The following is a 17282-nucleotide window of genomic DNA, read 5'->3' on the forward strand; positions in this document are numbered from 1 at the left end:
CATTAATGGTCCGTCTGGTGAAAGAATATTCCACTCATATAGACAAATGTTTTGTGCTAATGTTAATGTAATATTTGCCACTGAAAGTTTTGCAAAAATCAAGAAAACAATGGTAAAAAAAATAATAAATAGTAATAAAAGTTCAGATGTAGGTTCGAGTTTAGATCACTCAATGTGATCACTGTCGACAGTGATAAAGGGATATCGTCGGAGACCGTGACTGAAAAAGACATCCAGTTTGTTTACTCTTTATTCTTTGGTTCTTTAAACAAAAATAGCCAACATGATATATCAGAGAGTGCTTAAATATTGGCACACCAATTCAATTATTTATTTTCAAATTAACTATCATTAATGAGGGGGGGGGGGGGGTCAGAGGGTCCTGATCCCGAAATCCCGGTCTTAAAAACTTGAAATCCCGAGGTCCAGAATTTAAAAAAAAAATCCTGACATCCCGAACATCGGAAAAAGAAATCCCGGATCCCGAAAGGGTCAATCCCGAAATCCCGAGCTTAAAAACACTTGATCCCGACGTCCCGAAAAAGGTCCTGCCCCCCTCATTAATCAGTATTGGCAAAAATAGGTGCATTTACCACAATGAAAGATAAATGTGATAAAAGAATATACATTCAAACAAAAAGAGGTGCACCAACAGAAAAAAGAAACCACATTCTTACTCTTAATTTCATCGGATCTCAAAATTTAAACTCTTACCAGAATTTTTACTCTGTCTAACAGTATAACTCAAGAAGTTTCTAAGTGTAACTCGAGCTTAAACTAGAAATCTTACTTGAAAAAATATTCGAAATCAAAATAAAACTGGAACTCGAACTTAATTTGTGTCGATTATGGAGCGTTGTGTAATAACAGAAATGTTAGCCAATTTTAAATTTCTTCTGAAAACGGTGTCATTGAGGGCTTTTTTTTTTAAAGTGCCGAGTTTGTGGCTTTTTAAACACGGCATTTCGGGTTTAATCTTCCCGGTGCAATGGACAAGTTAGTGAATTTATTCTGTTTCTAGTCTAAATGGAACGTGGTCCTTTTCAGCCCAGATACCCTCAATCTTCCGAAGTAGAAGATTCTAAATCCGCAAGCCGTAAATTAATTCTTTTTAATACGGCATGAGGCACACATTAGTTTTTCCTATACAACAAATGCAATTAAAAAATTTAGATGACTCCAACTTTGACAATTACTTTTTAATAAACTGTTACTGTATGTTTAATAATGAATAATCAAAATACCTTAAAAAAATATTATTATATAAAAAAAATATATGTATATAATTTTAACCCAATAGTTCCAAGCATTGCAAGAAATGATGCTATGCTAGCAACGTCGTTCTATAACGTTAAGAGAAAAAGTTAGAATTCCCGCCATAAATTGATAATAAGATTATTTCCACTGTAGCGGATTTAAAACATCGGTGACCCCCTTTTTTATTAATGCTTTTAAAATCTCCCCTGAAGCTGCAACTAATGCAGAAGTTTGAAGGAAAAAACATTAGTAGATTTTTTTTATTTCGAGAAAAATCTATAATAAACGGCAATTAAAAATGGCGGGAAATGTAAAAAGGCCTTAAAAAAATAAGGAAACTGAGAAAAATAAATGTGTATAAGATAAAAGTTTCAATTGACTGTTTTAGTTAAACCAGTTAAACATCGTTTTTCAATAATTTTGCCTTCTTTTAGCATTTTTGAGCGCTATTTCTATATTACGGTATAACGCAATTCTTAACTTTTTGATGACGTCATATCTCGAAAACAACATCGGTGACCCCAATTTTTTTTTCGCCTAAAATATTGAAATAAGTATGATCTGTCTAAATGCAAAATTTCAATGAATTGTTATTAGTAGTTTAAATAGTGTGATTTCCCTTTAAACTGTATCATATCCTTAAGGTAAATTTCAGGTATATCTAAACTTTCAAGAGGCTTTTTTTATTTAGTGATCACCTTATTTGATATTAAAATGGTTAGATCTTTGTAAAAGAATATAGAATCAATAATTTGTTTGTTATTGACAGTTTCAGTAGTCATATGACGCTGAGGTAAAATAGCATGTAGCTAAAACCTTCGAAATTTTGATAAAAATTGTTAACACTAAGGCGCCATTTATTTTTAGGGTCCTATGGCTTTTTTACCTCAGGCATAGATTAACTCAGCTGTATTTGGCAAAACTTTTAGGAATTTTGGTCCTCAATGCTCTTCAACTTCGTACTTTATTTGGCCTTTTTAACTTTTTTGGATTCGAGCGTCACTGATGAGTCTTTTGTAGACGAAACGCGCGTCTGGCGTAATGTATATATAAAATTTAGTCCTGGTATCTATGATGAGTTTAATTATGATATAGTTGCTGGAGAGCTTATGACGTTGCTAACGCGAAAGACGTCATTTGAACTGTGACATAATGGGAAAGATAGGACAATTATCGATGATTTTTTTTAAAATTCGATTTATAAATAGTAAACTGACGTTTTTCTTTCTTTCTAAAATCAGGAAAAAAACGAATTGTTTCCAAAACAGCGTTTTAAACATTTATATTTAAAAACAAAAAGACATTATGTATGATTATACAAAACGTTAGGTATCCAAAGGCCAGAAATGTGCAAGTAACCGATATTTATGGAAATATTTAAAAATAACCACATGTAGGTTTATTTTTATTACATATTCGAATTGACTAGATGAAAGACAGGAATATGCCAGTAGTTACCCATTCGTTTGATGTGTTTGTGCAATTGATTTTGCTATCTGACTACGGACTTTCTGTTTTGAATATTCTTCGGTACTTTTGTTATTTTACTTTTTATAGCTTTTGGCAGAGAACATGAATGGTGATGCAAAGAATAGTATAATACTAGTATAAGATAGTACAGCATAAACAAATAGGATCAAGAAACAATCAGGGGGTATATTCATAAATAATTTGATGAAGAGGAAGTTACATATTAAATTACAACATGCAATTAAGTATCCAACGGTTCAATGATAGTATCAGCTTAATAAATACACGTGCAAGTGCGTAAATGTTATATGCAAAACATAAGTACAAGCAACAAAATGATATAGCTTTAGGATTGTGAAGGTTAAATTCTTTCATTACCTCTAGTAGTTACATTTAGATTATCCCCAAACATAAATGTTGAACACGACTGATTTGATTTTGCTTATATGTTCGTTGTGAGATTATTTACACAATGTGAGTAAACCTTAACCTTTGATGTAAAATACTACATGATAGATGCAAATATTGGTTGCAGCTTTTTATTTGATTATTTACATTTATGTGTCAGCTGGGCGTTCCATAATGCTGTGTATTGTTTTGAAATAATTGGTTACTAAAAGAGTAAATAAGGCATGATATGGAAATAAAGGCTCTAAAGGGATATGTCTGCATGCAGAAACTGTTGGGCGGGAAAACTGCACGTATCTAAGTATATTAGACATTACCTGAATACCTCTCAAATGAGTTTTAATATGTAATAGCCGTATGTGTATGTGCATCAAATGGAATATTTTATCTGTTTGGACTTAAGTATGATTATCATGTCGGTATTATTATTGTGTTGTATCGCAATCCCAAAAGTGCCTCATTTTGACTTCTGGTATAAAAGAAAATGTTCTGTATAATTTCTGTGCACCTCATCATGGATCTTTTACTAATAAGTTTGCTGCTGCAATTTAGTTTAGCAAGTGCAGGTAGGCATACTTTAGTGTCCATGTAGGATTTTTAGTGTCCATGTATGATGTTTAGCTGTTAAGTTGTCTAAGAAATATAAACAATGGGTTATCTTGGAATCTTCCTTCTAGGACAGTGATAATTTTTTTTCTATTCATCTTGTATTTTTTTCTTATTGGTCTCTTCGTATTTCATTTTGAATCATATGACTTCATTTTTTCCCTCAAATCAAAATAGTTTCAGAGTTCGATAATCTACTTTGCTTTGAACAGCACACACGTCTTATGTTAGTTTTTTGTTAGTCTTGATGGTCCTTTTCTTTGTGTCATATTGTCATGTTGTTGTTTTTTTTTCTTTTTGACAATGTATACGTCTTTGTTTAAAACTGATGTCTGCCTTCACTTTTGTAAAAGTTATGTACACATAATCTAAATAAGAGTTTTGCTTTATATAATGCCATGAAACAAGTGTTGATATGATATATATTTATAAATTTGTTTAAAAATTTGAGAAAAAAAGTATTTGTTAAAATCAGTGCATTGTATGTAATGTTCATGCATACATTTTAACGTGAAACATTTGTGAGAGGATTTACCGTATTAATTCACAAGTTTATAATTCACTTGTATGAAACATAAAATATCAACTATGTTTTACATTATTTCCTACTTAGGCTTAGATTTTTTATAATGGAAATTTAATTGTGTTCACAATAAATGAAAGTCTGTGAAAATGTAGACGTTTTCTTAAACCGTTTTTTACTGACGAAGCAGGCAGCAGATGGACATAGTCAAAATAAATGCATACATGGTCTGTCGATAATCATTTTAGTTCACAAACATTACTTAAAAACATTATTTTCGTAACTTAGTTGAATGGAATGTTCTTTGTTGAACCTATTTAATTTGAAACCATGTAGATACAGTCTAGATAGATACATTGGTTTATCGCTAATTTACGAAATTTTCCGTTCATCTTGCTGACTTTCTTTTCCCAGCTGATTCGAGTGATATGAAAAATTATCGCTAGAAACTAAGGAAGCACATGCCGGTTGTCAATGAAATTAACTCGATTGCTTTTCTTGCTGTCGCCGTTCCAGCTCAAGCGAGAAAACCAATCTCGTTGAGATGATCAACGATAATCTATAAATGCAATGGAACACGTGAGATACAGGGATGTTTGTAGATCAAGGCTTCATCTTATTGAGAGAAACAAAAGTTAAAAGATCCATAAACATGAAACGTCATGGTTTAACGATTAAAATATTTATTAAATTCTTTTTTTAAGACTAGCTTCTTGACAAGCCAAATATATAAGTATGTATTATGTCCGAATATAATACTCAACTAACGTCAGCAATATGCTGCAGTATTCACGTGACATCACCAATATGCTATAGTACTCAAATAGCGTCACCAATATGCTACAGTACTCTGGTAATGTCACCAATGTACTATAGTACTCATATAACGTCACCAATATGCTACAGTACTTAAGTAACGTCACCAACATGATATAGTACTCAAATAACGTCACCAACAAGATCGAAGCGACCTTTCGAAGACTGCCAACGGTTTTATAACTCGACATAAACATAAACATGGATATGAATAGATAGTAAACTCGTGCAATTGGGTTTTTTTTAAATGTCTGTTCGATTACATATTTTAAGTTGAATAAAAGTTTTAAAAAATGTTAATAATCAGACATAACTTTTTGGAATGTTTGGTCCTCAATGCTCTTCAACTTCGTACTTGTTTGGCTTTTATCTATTTCGATATGAGGGTCACTGATGATTCTTGTGTAGACGCGCGTCTGACGTATTAAATTATAATCCTGGTTTCTTCGATAAAGAGTTTTGTAAATTGAATCAGGTTTACCCTAATTTCACTTTCAATGTTGACATTCTTTTCTTTTGACAAGATTAACACATGTTGTTCATGCGGAACCCATCTGTAGCGAAGATTTTCAACTGAAGTTCACATGAATACGGGTTAAATGAGGTCGAAGTATTCTCTAGCAAATAAATAATTCATCTGAGATGTTTATTTGCTTATTTTGACAAAACTTAACCAAACTGGCTGCTAAAAGGGAAATTTTATTTCAAAATTTCCTTTTCATTAATGATCGGACACAAGCAAACTATTATTTTTTTTATATATCTCGTAGCTAAGGCTCCTTTAAAAATATACTTATGTGGTCCAGAAACTTTTGCAAGATAATATGACCCGTCAGTACATGGTAAATGAAATATTTTACTCCATCAGTCATCACACCCATTTTTCATTTCATTTAAAGGCTTAGGCATTAAAGCATATTTTCTTTTAATGAAGGTCTGAGATTTAATTGAATTTTGTATATAATTAATGTTAAAGTCTATTACTTAAATGCATATTGAAAGAAGAAGTGAAATTCGTCCTCGTAGACATAACTATTTATACAGAGTTTTAAACATTTAACATGCGCCTGCATACGGAGTATATATCTTCCAGTGATACAAAATTCCAGGGCTTGAATTCATATCATGATTTCTGAGATAGAGGGTTGTTGCTAACCAAGACTTCCAAATGGTAAAGTTGAAATCATGCCTTCGTTAGTTTTATGGACGCTATCAAGAGTGTGTTGACTGTTATGCAATATGCGTTTCACAGATGATAATGTAAATGTTCCAAAAGTCGTAACTACAATCCTCTTCCCTTTCATGAATGTGACCTACCGAATTAGACTATTTACTGGATTTGTTATCACATAAGCAACACGACGGGTGCCACATGTGCTTTCCCCTTTTTTGACCTATAGAATTGGACTTATTACCGGATTTATACTTACATGAGCAACACGACGTTTGTCACATTTGGAGCAGTATTTGCTTACACTTCCGGAACACATGACGAAATCACCCTCAGTTTTGTGGGGTTCGTGTTGCTTATTCTTTTGTTTTTTATGTTGCGTTTTGTGTACTACTGTTTTAGCCATGTCGTTGTCAGTTTGTTTTCGACTTGTGAGTTTGAATGTCCCTTTGTTGTCTTTCGTCTCAGTTTAAATGTCCCTTTGTTGTCTTTCGTCTCAGTCTGAATGTCCCTTTGTTGTCTTTCGTCTCAGTTTGAATGTCCCTTTGTTGTCTTTCGTCTCAGTTTGAATGTCCCTTTGTTGTCTTTCGTCTCAGTTTGAATGTCCCTTTCGTTATCTTTCGTCTCTGATGTTTTGTATGGATCATATTAAGGTATTAAGCATTGATGAGCGCTAAATAAAGGTATCTTTGTAGGCAAGTTACCTTTCAATTGTTCTGAGAATATATGCGGCAGATTTCTTGTTTAATTCTTGGTGACACTAAACAGGAACCTTGTGTCCCTGTTTGGTAGAGATGTTGTCAGATACTTGATCGTTTTATCAAGGCATTGGAGCACTGTCTAAAGTATTCTCTAAAACTAGTTGATGGTTGTCAGATTAGTTTTTCTGTTTCTTTAACAAAAAATAGTTCCGTTTACAAAAGGTATCTCACAATTTGAAGGTTTAATCTGCATTTCATGAGCTATCATGGAAACCAAAATCTGTATATCAGGCAATTCGGGGTGGAACAGAAATTATATACTTTATATTTTAACATAGTCATTTATTGGTCATTTTTCACCGTAGTATACATAACGATTTCAAAAGTTTTGTCAAGTTCTACAGAACAGTATAGACAAATATTTATAGATTATCGTTGGTCATCTCAACGAGATTCGTTTTGTCGCTTGAGCTGGTACGGCCAATGATAACCTGTGCTGAGAAAGGGAATTATCAGTCAGTAAGATCAAGAAAATTTCGTAAAATAGCGATATGAATACACACATTATGAATTTAAAGATGACTTACACAATTGTTTCACGTTACAATTGTAAAAAAAAAAACGCTTTTCTGGACTTAAGTCCAGAAAAGCGTTTTTTTTTTTCGGACGCATGCAATTATTAGCGTGATGTTTTTTCACTTTTTGGAAAGGTTTCAACAGGGTTCACCTTTGGATAAGGTTTTGAATTTTCAAATATTCCGTCTTTGATTATCACTAATGAGACATCAATTGTACAAATGTGAGAGGATCAAACTAAATTAGCCTATCATTTTTGTCAATTAAATTAATGATTGAAGATTTGACTATGAAAAATATACAAAAATATATATAGTTGTATATTCAGCTATTTTTTATTGTTTGGATCTACATTGATAAAATATATAATGGTAATAAAATTAATTCTAAATTGCTTACCTTATTATTTCGTCATAGGCTATTTTTATCCACCACGAGTTCCTCAGCAACCATCCTACAATTCACAACAGAAATGGGCCCACAGTCATGCACAGGCCTCATCAAGGTCGTATGCAAAGAATAAAGGGCATGCTGCAGTAGTGTCTGGATACGGAGGTAAATATGCACCAATACTGCCTACACGTACTTAGTGATTGAGTTCAGTACAGATGTGTGAAAATTCTAAATATCATTGCATTTCAGAGCTATGAATAGGTGCAAGCTGGACTCATTTCGAATACCTATGAAAATACTGTGTTCATCCCCGTATCACGATAAAATTAAATCCCAAAATTCTGAATTTTTCACGATTAAACTTACTATTTAAGAATCCCTCCAAATTAAACGGTTCAATCTCGACTTCGCAAGAAATATCTTGCTGCACCTCTTGTCTCGTGTACAATAACAACACTAATCCATAAGAAAAACAAACCACATTTTTCAAGAAAAACAAAAGAAAATACGCTTTGTGTAATTAGGAACCTTAAGTCGGCGAACAAAGTACAAAAGCAAAACACCGAAAGTACAAAATTAACAAAAAAAAAAACAAAAAAACAGGTTACCACACACCAAACCAATCCAAACTCAATTAAAAGCAACAGAGGGATTCAAACTCGTTCATCCGTTTCTCCTCTTCCAGCCTTTCTGTTCACCAAAATTTATCTCGTATTTCTGACTTTTAAAATAGTAAAGATGATTAGGTTGAAAAACAACACACATAGTTTTGTTTGATTTTTTTGAAAATTTTTAATGAAAGTCGCGTTTCTTTAGTAAGAGAAAACAAATCTGACACAAATAAAAAAAAAAACAACAACAACAAAATTGAAAACATTGCCATAATGGCTCATAGGTTAAAAAAAAACCCAAAAAAACGCAAAAATCAGTTTTTAAAACACTAGGGAAAGATGAAAATTATCAATTTACAGTTACATTTTTGATGTGAAAGAAAGAAAAATTGAAAGAAGGGGCCAAGACCATACATCGAGGAAAGACATTAAAGAACACACAAAAACTGAACAAACAACTGACGATTGAACAACACTTGGCTCAAAAGAAAAGGGGTAAACCCAGGTGATCTGGAATGTTTTTGTTAAGCGATATCTATTCCGATGTGTATTGTTTGCTTTTCATTCTAGGTTCACGTCGTTGTACCAAGAAAGTAGACTTCGTGTTTCTCTATGATAATTCAGCGAGTATAGTGATAAACCATCCTTCAAACTTTGAACGAATAAAGGAATTTATGAAAGATATCGTGATGTCCTTCTCAAACATTGGATCATCAGGTATGTTTAACTGATATCGTGATATCTTTCTCAAACATTTGAATCCACTAAGAGCATCATAGTTTCCAGCTACAATATTTTCATATATACCATTGAATAAAATATATAAAAAGAATTTAATTTAAGCAGTTTGCAAGTTAATTTCAAGAAATATACACCTTATCGAATTTCAGATAAACTTGAACTTTCTGGTCAGATTTTAGACCCATGTTATACGATATAATACCCCAAATTACTGAAGTGAAGAAAGTAAATTATCTACTTTTAGAAATATAATTGAAATGAAACAAGTTTAAAGAATGTCAAATTTATTTGCATTTTATCAGATCTTCGAACCTTTGATTATTTTAGGTGCACAGTTTTCAGCGGTTGGGTTTTGTGGACAAGTCACTAACAGTTTTTCCTTGAATGATCATGGAAATAAAGCTGGTGTAATATCTGCAATAAACTCTTTGCAGTCAGCCCATGGTAAATACACCGGGATAGGAGTTGGATTACAGGTAATTAACATGTGGCCTACAGGAAGGTGGCTTTGAAGAAATAAATGAAAATATATTTCCCCAATAAGCAATACTATACCAGAAAAATATGTCCATGAGTTTTAACATTCAAACATTTAAATTTTACCTGGCGGGAAACATAAGTTCCATTGTCGTATAGGTTTTGTTATGGAAGTCCAAATTGAAAATGATAGAATGTGTTCATACTTTGCCAAAAACGCAGTATATATTGATATATTTGCTCTGTGGTCGGGTTGTTGTCTCTTTGATACGTTCCCCATTTCCATTCTCAATTTTATCAAAAATATAATGAAAATTACACGTACCGCGCATTTTCTCAAGCTACAGGTTGTGACAAATGACACATTTTGTATGGATTATACAGGAAAATCCATCATTATGTGATTAGAATCTAAACTAAATGATAGAATTGTAAAAAATAATACGAGAAGATAGCTTTGATGATATTAAGAGAGAAAAGATAGGTATACCATACCGTACGTTTTTCCCGAAAAAAAAAATACAAAATTCCATGTAAATTCCTTTACAAAATGCACTCACCTTAAAATCCAAAAACATAAAAAAATCAAGCAAAAATAATCTACACTTATAAACATATTAATATTTTAAAGTTATTATCCTATAAATTGGTTCTTTTAAATGATAATTCACATTAGTTATCTGCATTACTGCATCAAAGTTTGTAATTGTTTGAAAATCAGACTTTTACAATCTTAGATGTTGAAAGACACTAACACCACCTTAATATATGTGACTACTACCATAATTCTTGAAAGATATTACAAAACTTTACACTTTAGCAGCAGTATAGTTTTATCTATACTAATTCATCTAAAAAGTAGAATCAAAAACAAAAAATAAAAACTCCGAGGAAAATTCAAAACGGAGTCTCTAATCAAAATTGGCAAAATCAAATGATAATATACATCAAACGACCGGACAGCAAGTGTCATATTCCTGACTTGGTACAGGCATTTTCAAATGTAGAAAATTGTGGATTGAACCTGGTTTTATAGCTTTCTCTTGCATGACAGTCGCATCAAATTCCATTATATTTACAATAATGTGTGAAAAAAACAGACATAGTAGGAAAATTGTCAAAATAGGGGTTCAACAGTCATCACTGTGTCACAATCTCAATTAGAATGAAATTCAAAACAGTGTGGCTGTGGCCATTGATTGACACATTAAATTCATCAATTGACTGGGACAATTTACGTGAACGTTTGTCTGTAACGACCACTATTCACGACGTACCTACGATAGACATTTAAACTGTGGGGTCACCAAAGGTTTCTTAACGCCTTTGATTATAAAATAATTCGAAAAATTAATCAGGAATAACCTTTATGTTTTGATTTATATAATTGATATAAATCAAAACATCGTGTTATTTCTGATTAATTTTTCGAATTACTTTATTAAGGGGTTGAGAACCTTTGGTGACCCCATAGTTTAAGTGTCTTTAAAAAGTACATAGTGAGCAGTGGTCGTTACATACAAACGTTCACCTAAATTGTCCCAGTCAATGGATGAATTTAAAGTGTCAATCAATGGCCGCAGCCACACTGTTTTGAATTTCATTCTAGAACAAAAATAAACACAAATATTTAACAAAGACGCACAAAAAGCATCTATCAAATTTAATAACCACATTCACTGCTTCCTTATATATGTGTAGGACTCTTAAGTGCGATGGGGATGCTAAAGTGCGATGGTAAACGCTAAAGTGGAATGCCTTCATACGCCAAAGTCCGACGGTCCGCGAAAGTATAGACGTAAGAAACGTAGTTGGATTATTACGTAAATTTACATTCGTTTATACAAACTAAAAATGAACGCTCGAAGATGTATTACAAATATTGATTAAAAACTTTTAGATAAACCAGTATTCAATGACGTAATAAATCAAAACCTAACCGTGATGTGTCGTCTGAAGCAGAACTTGTATCCTGTAGTCGACCATTTTACTATTTAGATACAAAATAGTATTCGTATAAATATCATGAATCTTGCTTTTATTGGAAGCGAACGAATACATTAAAATTATTTTTTGTGTTGCAGTTTACTTTGCGCTCCTCGTTAAAATATTGCCGCTTTTATTGAAATGTAACGTCGGTTAGATAAAGGTACGATTTTCCAAGCGTAAATTATAAATTGTGGACGAAAACATCAGTTTATTCATTGTAGGAAATGTTCTCGCTACGAAAAAAGGTAAAGCTTGGCGAACACCAACGTCAGTCTAAACCAGTTTGTGAAAAAATGGTTGTAAAATGGGCCCTTATTTCTAATGCTGTAAAATCAGAAAAGCCAATGTGGCTAAACTTACTGACAACTTGATAGCAGACATGACATTGACCATCAGTCATCTGCAATAACTTCCTTCTATTCGACCACTAAAAATAAACCTATGTTGACTTCAATGTAATACATGTCTACATGTCGGGGATTAAATGCAACAAAGTAAGCATTGGGTAGTATACTAAGTATATATATATATATATAAAAGTCTATAAAAAAGACCAACCAGCAAATTTACTACGTACCGGATCGTCTAGAATAGGCGATACTATGCAGATAAGGAAAAAATTATATCAGTCTAAAGATTTGCACAACGGTACTGATATAAGATGTTATAATACGAAAATGTTGTTATTAAATCGTGTTGACAAATATTTCGGCTCAACAAATGGCTTTCTTCAAGTGTCACAAGTTATAACTATACACAGTATATATATATATATATATATACGTGTCTAAGAATGTAACTTTAACACACTAATGAGTGTTATAAAATTAGTTGTTATATTTTATATATTATTCACGCAATATTTCGCTAAACAAATTAGCTTCATCGGGCGTGTGCATCTATCTTGGTGAAATCAAATGCATGACAAAAAATATCTTTGTAGCTTGAGCTACACAAAATTCGTGTAAAAGTTTAACATATTGATTGATGGTCTATATAAAACATATATTTGCCGTTTATTGTACATAACAATTTTTAAATCTAAACAAATAGTTGTTTTAGTTAAATAGAATGAAATTCATGATTTATTCCTTTGGTTTTGGGTAGAACTGTTTTTCATCCCTCCCATTAAGTCCATCAGGTTCAAGAGTACGTAGCTGATGCATCCAGAACCCTTCTCTCTGTTTTCTTTTTTTGGTGTCCCAATTTTGGTTTACCTCAATTATTTGAAAGGTGATATTATCAAAAGTATGTCCTGTTCTTAAGAGGTGTCTCGTAATTGGACAGTTTCTTCCTTTTGTACAGAACGACCGGTGATTGTTAAGTCTGATGTTGATTTTAGTTTCTGTTTCACCAACATACTGCAGCTTGCAAGTTCCGCAAGTAAGAATATAAATACTATTTTCCGTTTTGCAATTAGATGTAACATAGATGTTGTATCGCTGCTTTGTTACTGTGCTGCTGAAAAAGTGGTCAGTGTTGGCGGCTTTACAGCACTTACAATTGCTTCTACCGCATTGTTAGTAACACCCAAATTTAGAAGTTTCTTGTTTCTTTACTTTTGATGTCACAAGTATGTCTTTGAGATTTTTGGGTCTGCGATAGGCAATAACAGGAGGTGATGGAAAAATTTCTTTTAAGGAAGAGTCATTTTCGATAAGACGCCAGTGCTTTCGGATAGTAGATGAAATATTTGTCAAATCGGGATGGAAGGTTACAACAAACGGAATTCTATCTGCACGGGTCGTCTTATCTTTGTATTCCATGAGGCTAGCTCGATCTTTTTCTTGGGCGTTATCAGAAGCGTCTGTGATGTTTTTGGTTTTGTATCCTCTTGATTTCAGCTGTGTTTTTAGTTGTCCCAAACGATAGTTAAGTTTGGATTCCGAGGAGCAAATTCGCTTTAGTCTGATGGCTTGACTGTAAGGTATACTCCTGGAGCAGTGTTTCGGTTGACAACTTTTTGGAGAAAGGAACTGGTGTTTATCAGTTTTCTTTGTGTGAAGATCAGTTGTCATGACCCCGTTTTTCACAAATGTGGTGGTGTCGAGAAAAGCAATTTTCTCGCTTGAAAATTCAGATGTAAATCTAATTGAGTGATGGAACTGATTACAATGATCTAAGAAATCTTTCAAATGTTCTGCAGTATCGTTCCATTTCATGTCAATGTCATCAATAAAACGGAGCCATGACAAGGGTTAGTATGGCACAGACAGAAACCAAATTCAACATCAGACTTAACAATCACCGGTCGTTCTATACAAAAGGAAGAAACTGTGCAATTACGAGACACCTCTTAAGAACAGTCCTCAACAGAAACTTTAAGTCATTAGTCAGAAGTTACGTTTTAAATACCAAGACACCAAATTCAAACATAAAAAAAGTAAACACAAAAAAGAAATGGAAATGGAAATGAAAAACTCTGCTGGCAAAAAACTTGTACACAAACGAAAAAGAAGTTCTAACTCAGGTGCTAAGGTTAGGTAAAGACATTGGTAATGGGTACGGCTATTTTGACTATTCTTTGGTTTAGGTTGTCATTAATGTCCACAATGGGAAACCGAATACCGCTATCTAAATGTAAGCTACTAGTAATTAGATTTAAAACAAAATATGCATTTTAAATGACTGCATGTAAAATTCTCTTCAAATTTGTGTATTTTCAGTATGTTTACAAGAACAGTTTTAATACAGTGAACGGTGGTGGGAGAGCAGGAGTAAGAGAGATAGTTGTCGTGCTGACTGACGGCGAAAACAATGTACCGCCACCACCAATCTCACAAGCACAACTTCTAAAAAATTATGGAGTCATAATCGTGGCAGTCGGTGTTGGGTCCAAAACTGACGTCAACCAACTTAATCGCATAGCTTCAAGACCTGATCTTGTCTTCCATGTTGACTCGTTTAACGCTTTGCCCGCCATTAGCTCAGGAATAGTACAGGTCACGTGTCAAGGTAAGGTGTAGCGTCAAGACCTGATTTGGTGTTCCATGTTGACTCGTTTAACGCTTTGCCCGCCATTAGCTCAGGAATAGTACAGGTCACGTGTCAAGGTAAGGTGTAGCGTCAAGACCTGCTCTTGTCTTCCATGTTGACTGGTTTAACGCTTTGTCCGCCATTAGCTCAGGAATAGTTCAGGTTATGTGTCAAGGTAAGTTGTAGCATCAAGACCTGATCTGGTGTTCCATGTTGACTTGTTTAATGCTTTGCCCGCCATTAGCTCAGGAATAGTACAGGTCACGTGTCAGGGTAAGTTGTACCATCAAGACTTGATCTTGTCTTCTATGTTGACTCGTTTAACGCTTTGCCCGCCATTAGCTAAGGAATAGTGCAGGTCACGTGTCAAGGTAAGGTAGCAATACACAGTTAGGAAAAAAACTTAAAATTGACACTCATAATTTTTAAACACCCTCTTTCCCCTCCTGTCTAACAAAGAAGGCTTTATATGTGTGTTTTGCATGTATATACTTTTAGAAAGAGAATCTTCCATAGATTTGATTTCTAATGGTCATAAGGGTGAAATATAATCCCTTTTGGGTGTAACCATGGCAACAATCTGCATTTCTTAGATACAAAATATAGCAAAAAAGGGGGGTGAACATGTCACAAAAGTCTCCAAAATTTAGTCTAAAGGAAAATTTCAATGAATTACAGTGATACCTTTCCTGAATCCATAGGTTTATATCTATCAAGTGGTCCAAAAAAAAATCATATGTCTTCCTGCTCGTTTTTCAATAAAATTGAATTGAAAAGATCGAGCGCAAAATCTTTGTTGATAAACACTACAATAATTTATGGACCTATGCAGAGGCGGATTTAGAGGGGGGGCCCAGGGGGCCCGGGCCCCCCCTTTTTGAGAAAAAATTTGGTTGCTTATATAGGGAATCATTGAAGCGTGACTGGAGCGGGCCCCCTCTTAGGTCAGTCAGTGGGCCCCCACTTATAAAAAATTCTGGATCCGCCACTGCTATGTACGGTACGGATAGGAAAATACGGACTGTCAATCATTGAAATGGCCTATAAAACATGTTCAAATCAATCTAAATGTTCATATAAACCCACTAAGAAGGCTATATTATTCTTCAATTATCTAAAAATCAATTTTATTGTACAAAAACTTTCATATTTAAAAAATTCACAGGGGCCATAATGCGAAACTAAACTTCTAACTGTGTATTGCTACCTTAAGGATTAACATTTTTTTTCCCAATTCCACTTTAAATGGATTTCTGTTTTCTACTAGTTAAAACGAGCATTTTCGCCTGCTAGTTTTGAAAATCGGTTCAGAAATAAATATTTTATGAAGGTTAGCAGTTGACACTGAAATGCAACAAAAAAGTGATTTTATGAAACATGCCATGTCAAAGTGCATTTTCTCCTTTTTTAGTCAATTTTCTAAAACTATACCTTCTAAGCCTGTCTTTCCTTGTTTAAAAACCTAAATTAACCTTAACAGTAGACAGCTTTTACAAGTTAAAGCTATTTTAAAGCTCTAGAATGTCAATTTTGTTGTGTATTACCATACCAAGGCCTTGGTTAAAATTTAGTCAATACTGAATTTATTTATAACAGCGGGGAAAAAATTGGGCTTAATTCATGCTAAATTGTGACTTTATACTTGCTAAAATAATAAATTTGATTTAGTCGCATGAAAAAATATAAAGCGTTCCCTTCTAAGGTTTCTACATAACGCGCAATCTTCTTTTCCAAGGGGTAGCCAATAAAGTATCAATTAATAACGGAACCAAGTCTTTGTGTCAAAATGTCTATATTGGTTGCTAAGGACAATAAACAACAAAACTAACATATATTGTCATACTAAAGGTTGTTTCTCCCTTAGAATTGTATCTATAACCTAAATATCAATAGTTTTGTGGTATGTTTGTCTAAAAAAAAAGGCAATTATTTGCTTTGTCAAATGCCATAAGGTAGCAATACACAGTTAGGAAAAAAACTTAAAATTGACACTCATAATTTTTAAACACCCTCTTTCCCCTCCTGTCTAACAAAGAAGGCTTTATATGTGTGTTTTGCATGTATATACTTGTAGAAAGAGAATCTTCCATAGATTTGATTTCTAATGGTCATAAGGGTGAAATATAATCCCTTTTGGGTGTAACCATGGCAACAATCTGCATTTCTTAGATACAAAATATAGCAAAAAAGGGGGGTGAACATGTCACAAAAGTCTCCAAAATTTAGTCTAAAGGAAAATTTCAATGAATTACAGTGATACCTTTCCTGAATCCATAGGTTTATATCTATCAAGTGGTCCAAAAAAAAATCATATGTCTTCCTGCTCGTTTTTCAATAAAATTGAATTGAAAAGATCGAGCGCAAAATCTTTGTTGATAAACACTACAATAATTTATGGACCTATGTACGGTACGGATAGGAAAATACGGACTGTCAATCATTGAAATGGCCTATAAAACATGTTCAAATCAATCTAAATGTTCATATAAACCCACTAAGAAGGCTATATTATTCTTCAATTATCTAAAAATCAATTTTATTGTACAAAAACTTTCATATTTAAAAAA

General features: G+C 33.2%; 1 protein-coding gene across 2 annotated transcripts in view; it reads left to right on the forward strand.

Moving 5' to 3' along the window:
• The first annotated feature begins 3567 nt into the window (after positions 1-3567).
• The window catches only part of LOC143051827 (uncharacterized), a 35687-nt gene continuing 21972 nt past the window's right edge, over positions 3568-17282 (forward strand). For both annotated transcript variants that reach the window (XM_076224800.1, XM_076224801.1), the window contains exons 1-5: positions 3568-3701; positions 7946-8083; positions 9103-9249; positions 9601-9749; positions 14406-14694. In XM_076224800.1, coding sequence (XP_076080915.1) covers positions 3620-3701; positions 7946-8083; positions 9103-9249; positions 9601-9749; positions 14406-14694 — 805 coding nt within the window. In that variant the 5' untranslated portion in view covers positions 3568-3619. The remainder of the gene's footprint in view (positions 3702-7945; positions 8084-9102; positions 9250-9600; positions 9750-14405; positions 14695-17282) is intronic.

Source organism: Mytilus galloprovincialis, chromosome 11, assembly GCF_965363235.1.
Source record: "Mytilus galloprovincialis chromosome 11, xbMytGall1.hap1.1, whole genome shotgun sequence".
Classification (NCBI taxonomy): Eukaryota; Metazoa; Mollusca; class Bivalvia; order Mytilida; family Mytilidae; genus Mytilus; species Mytilus galloprovincialis.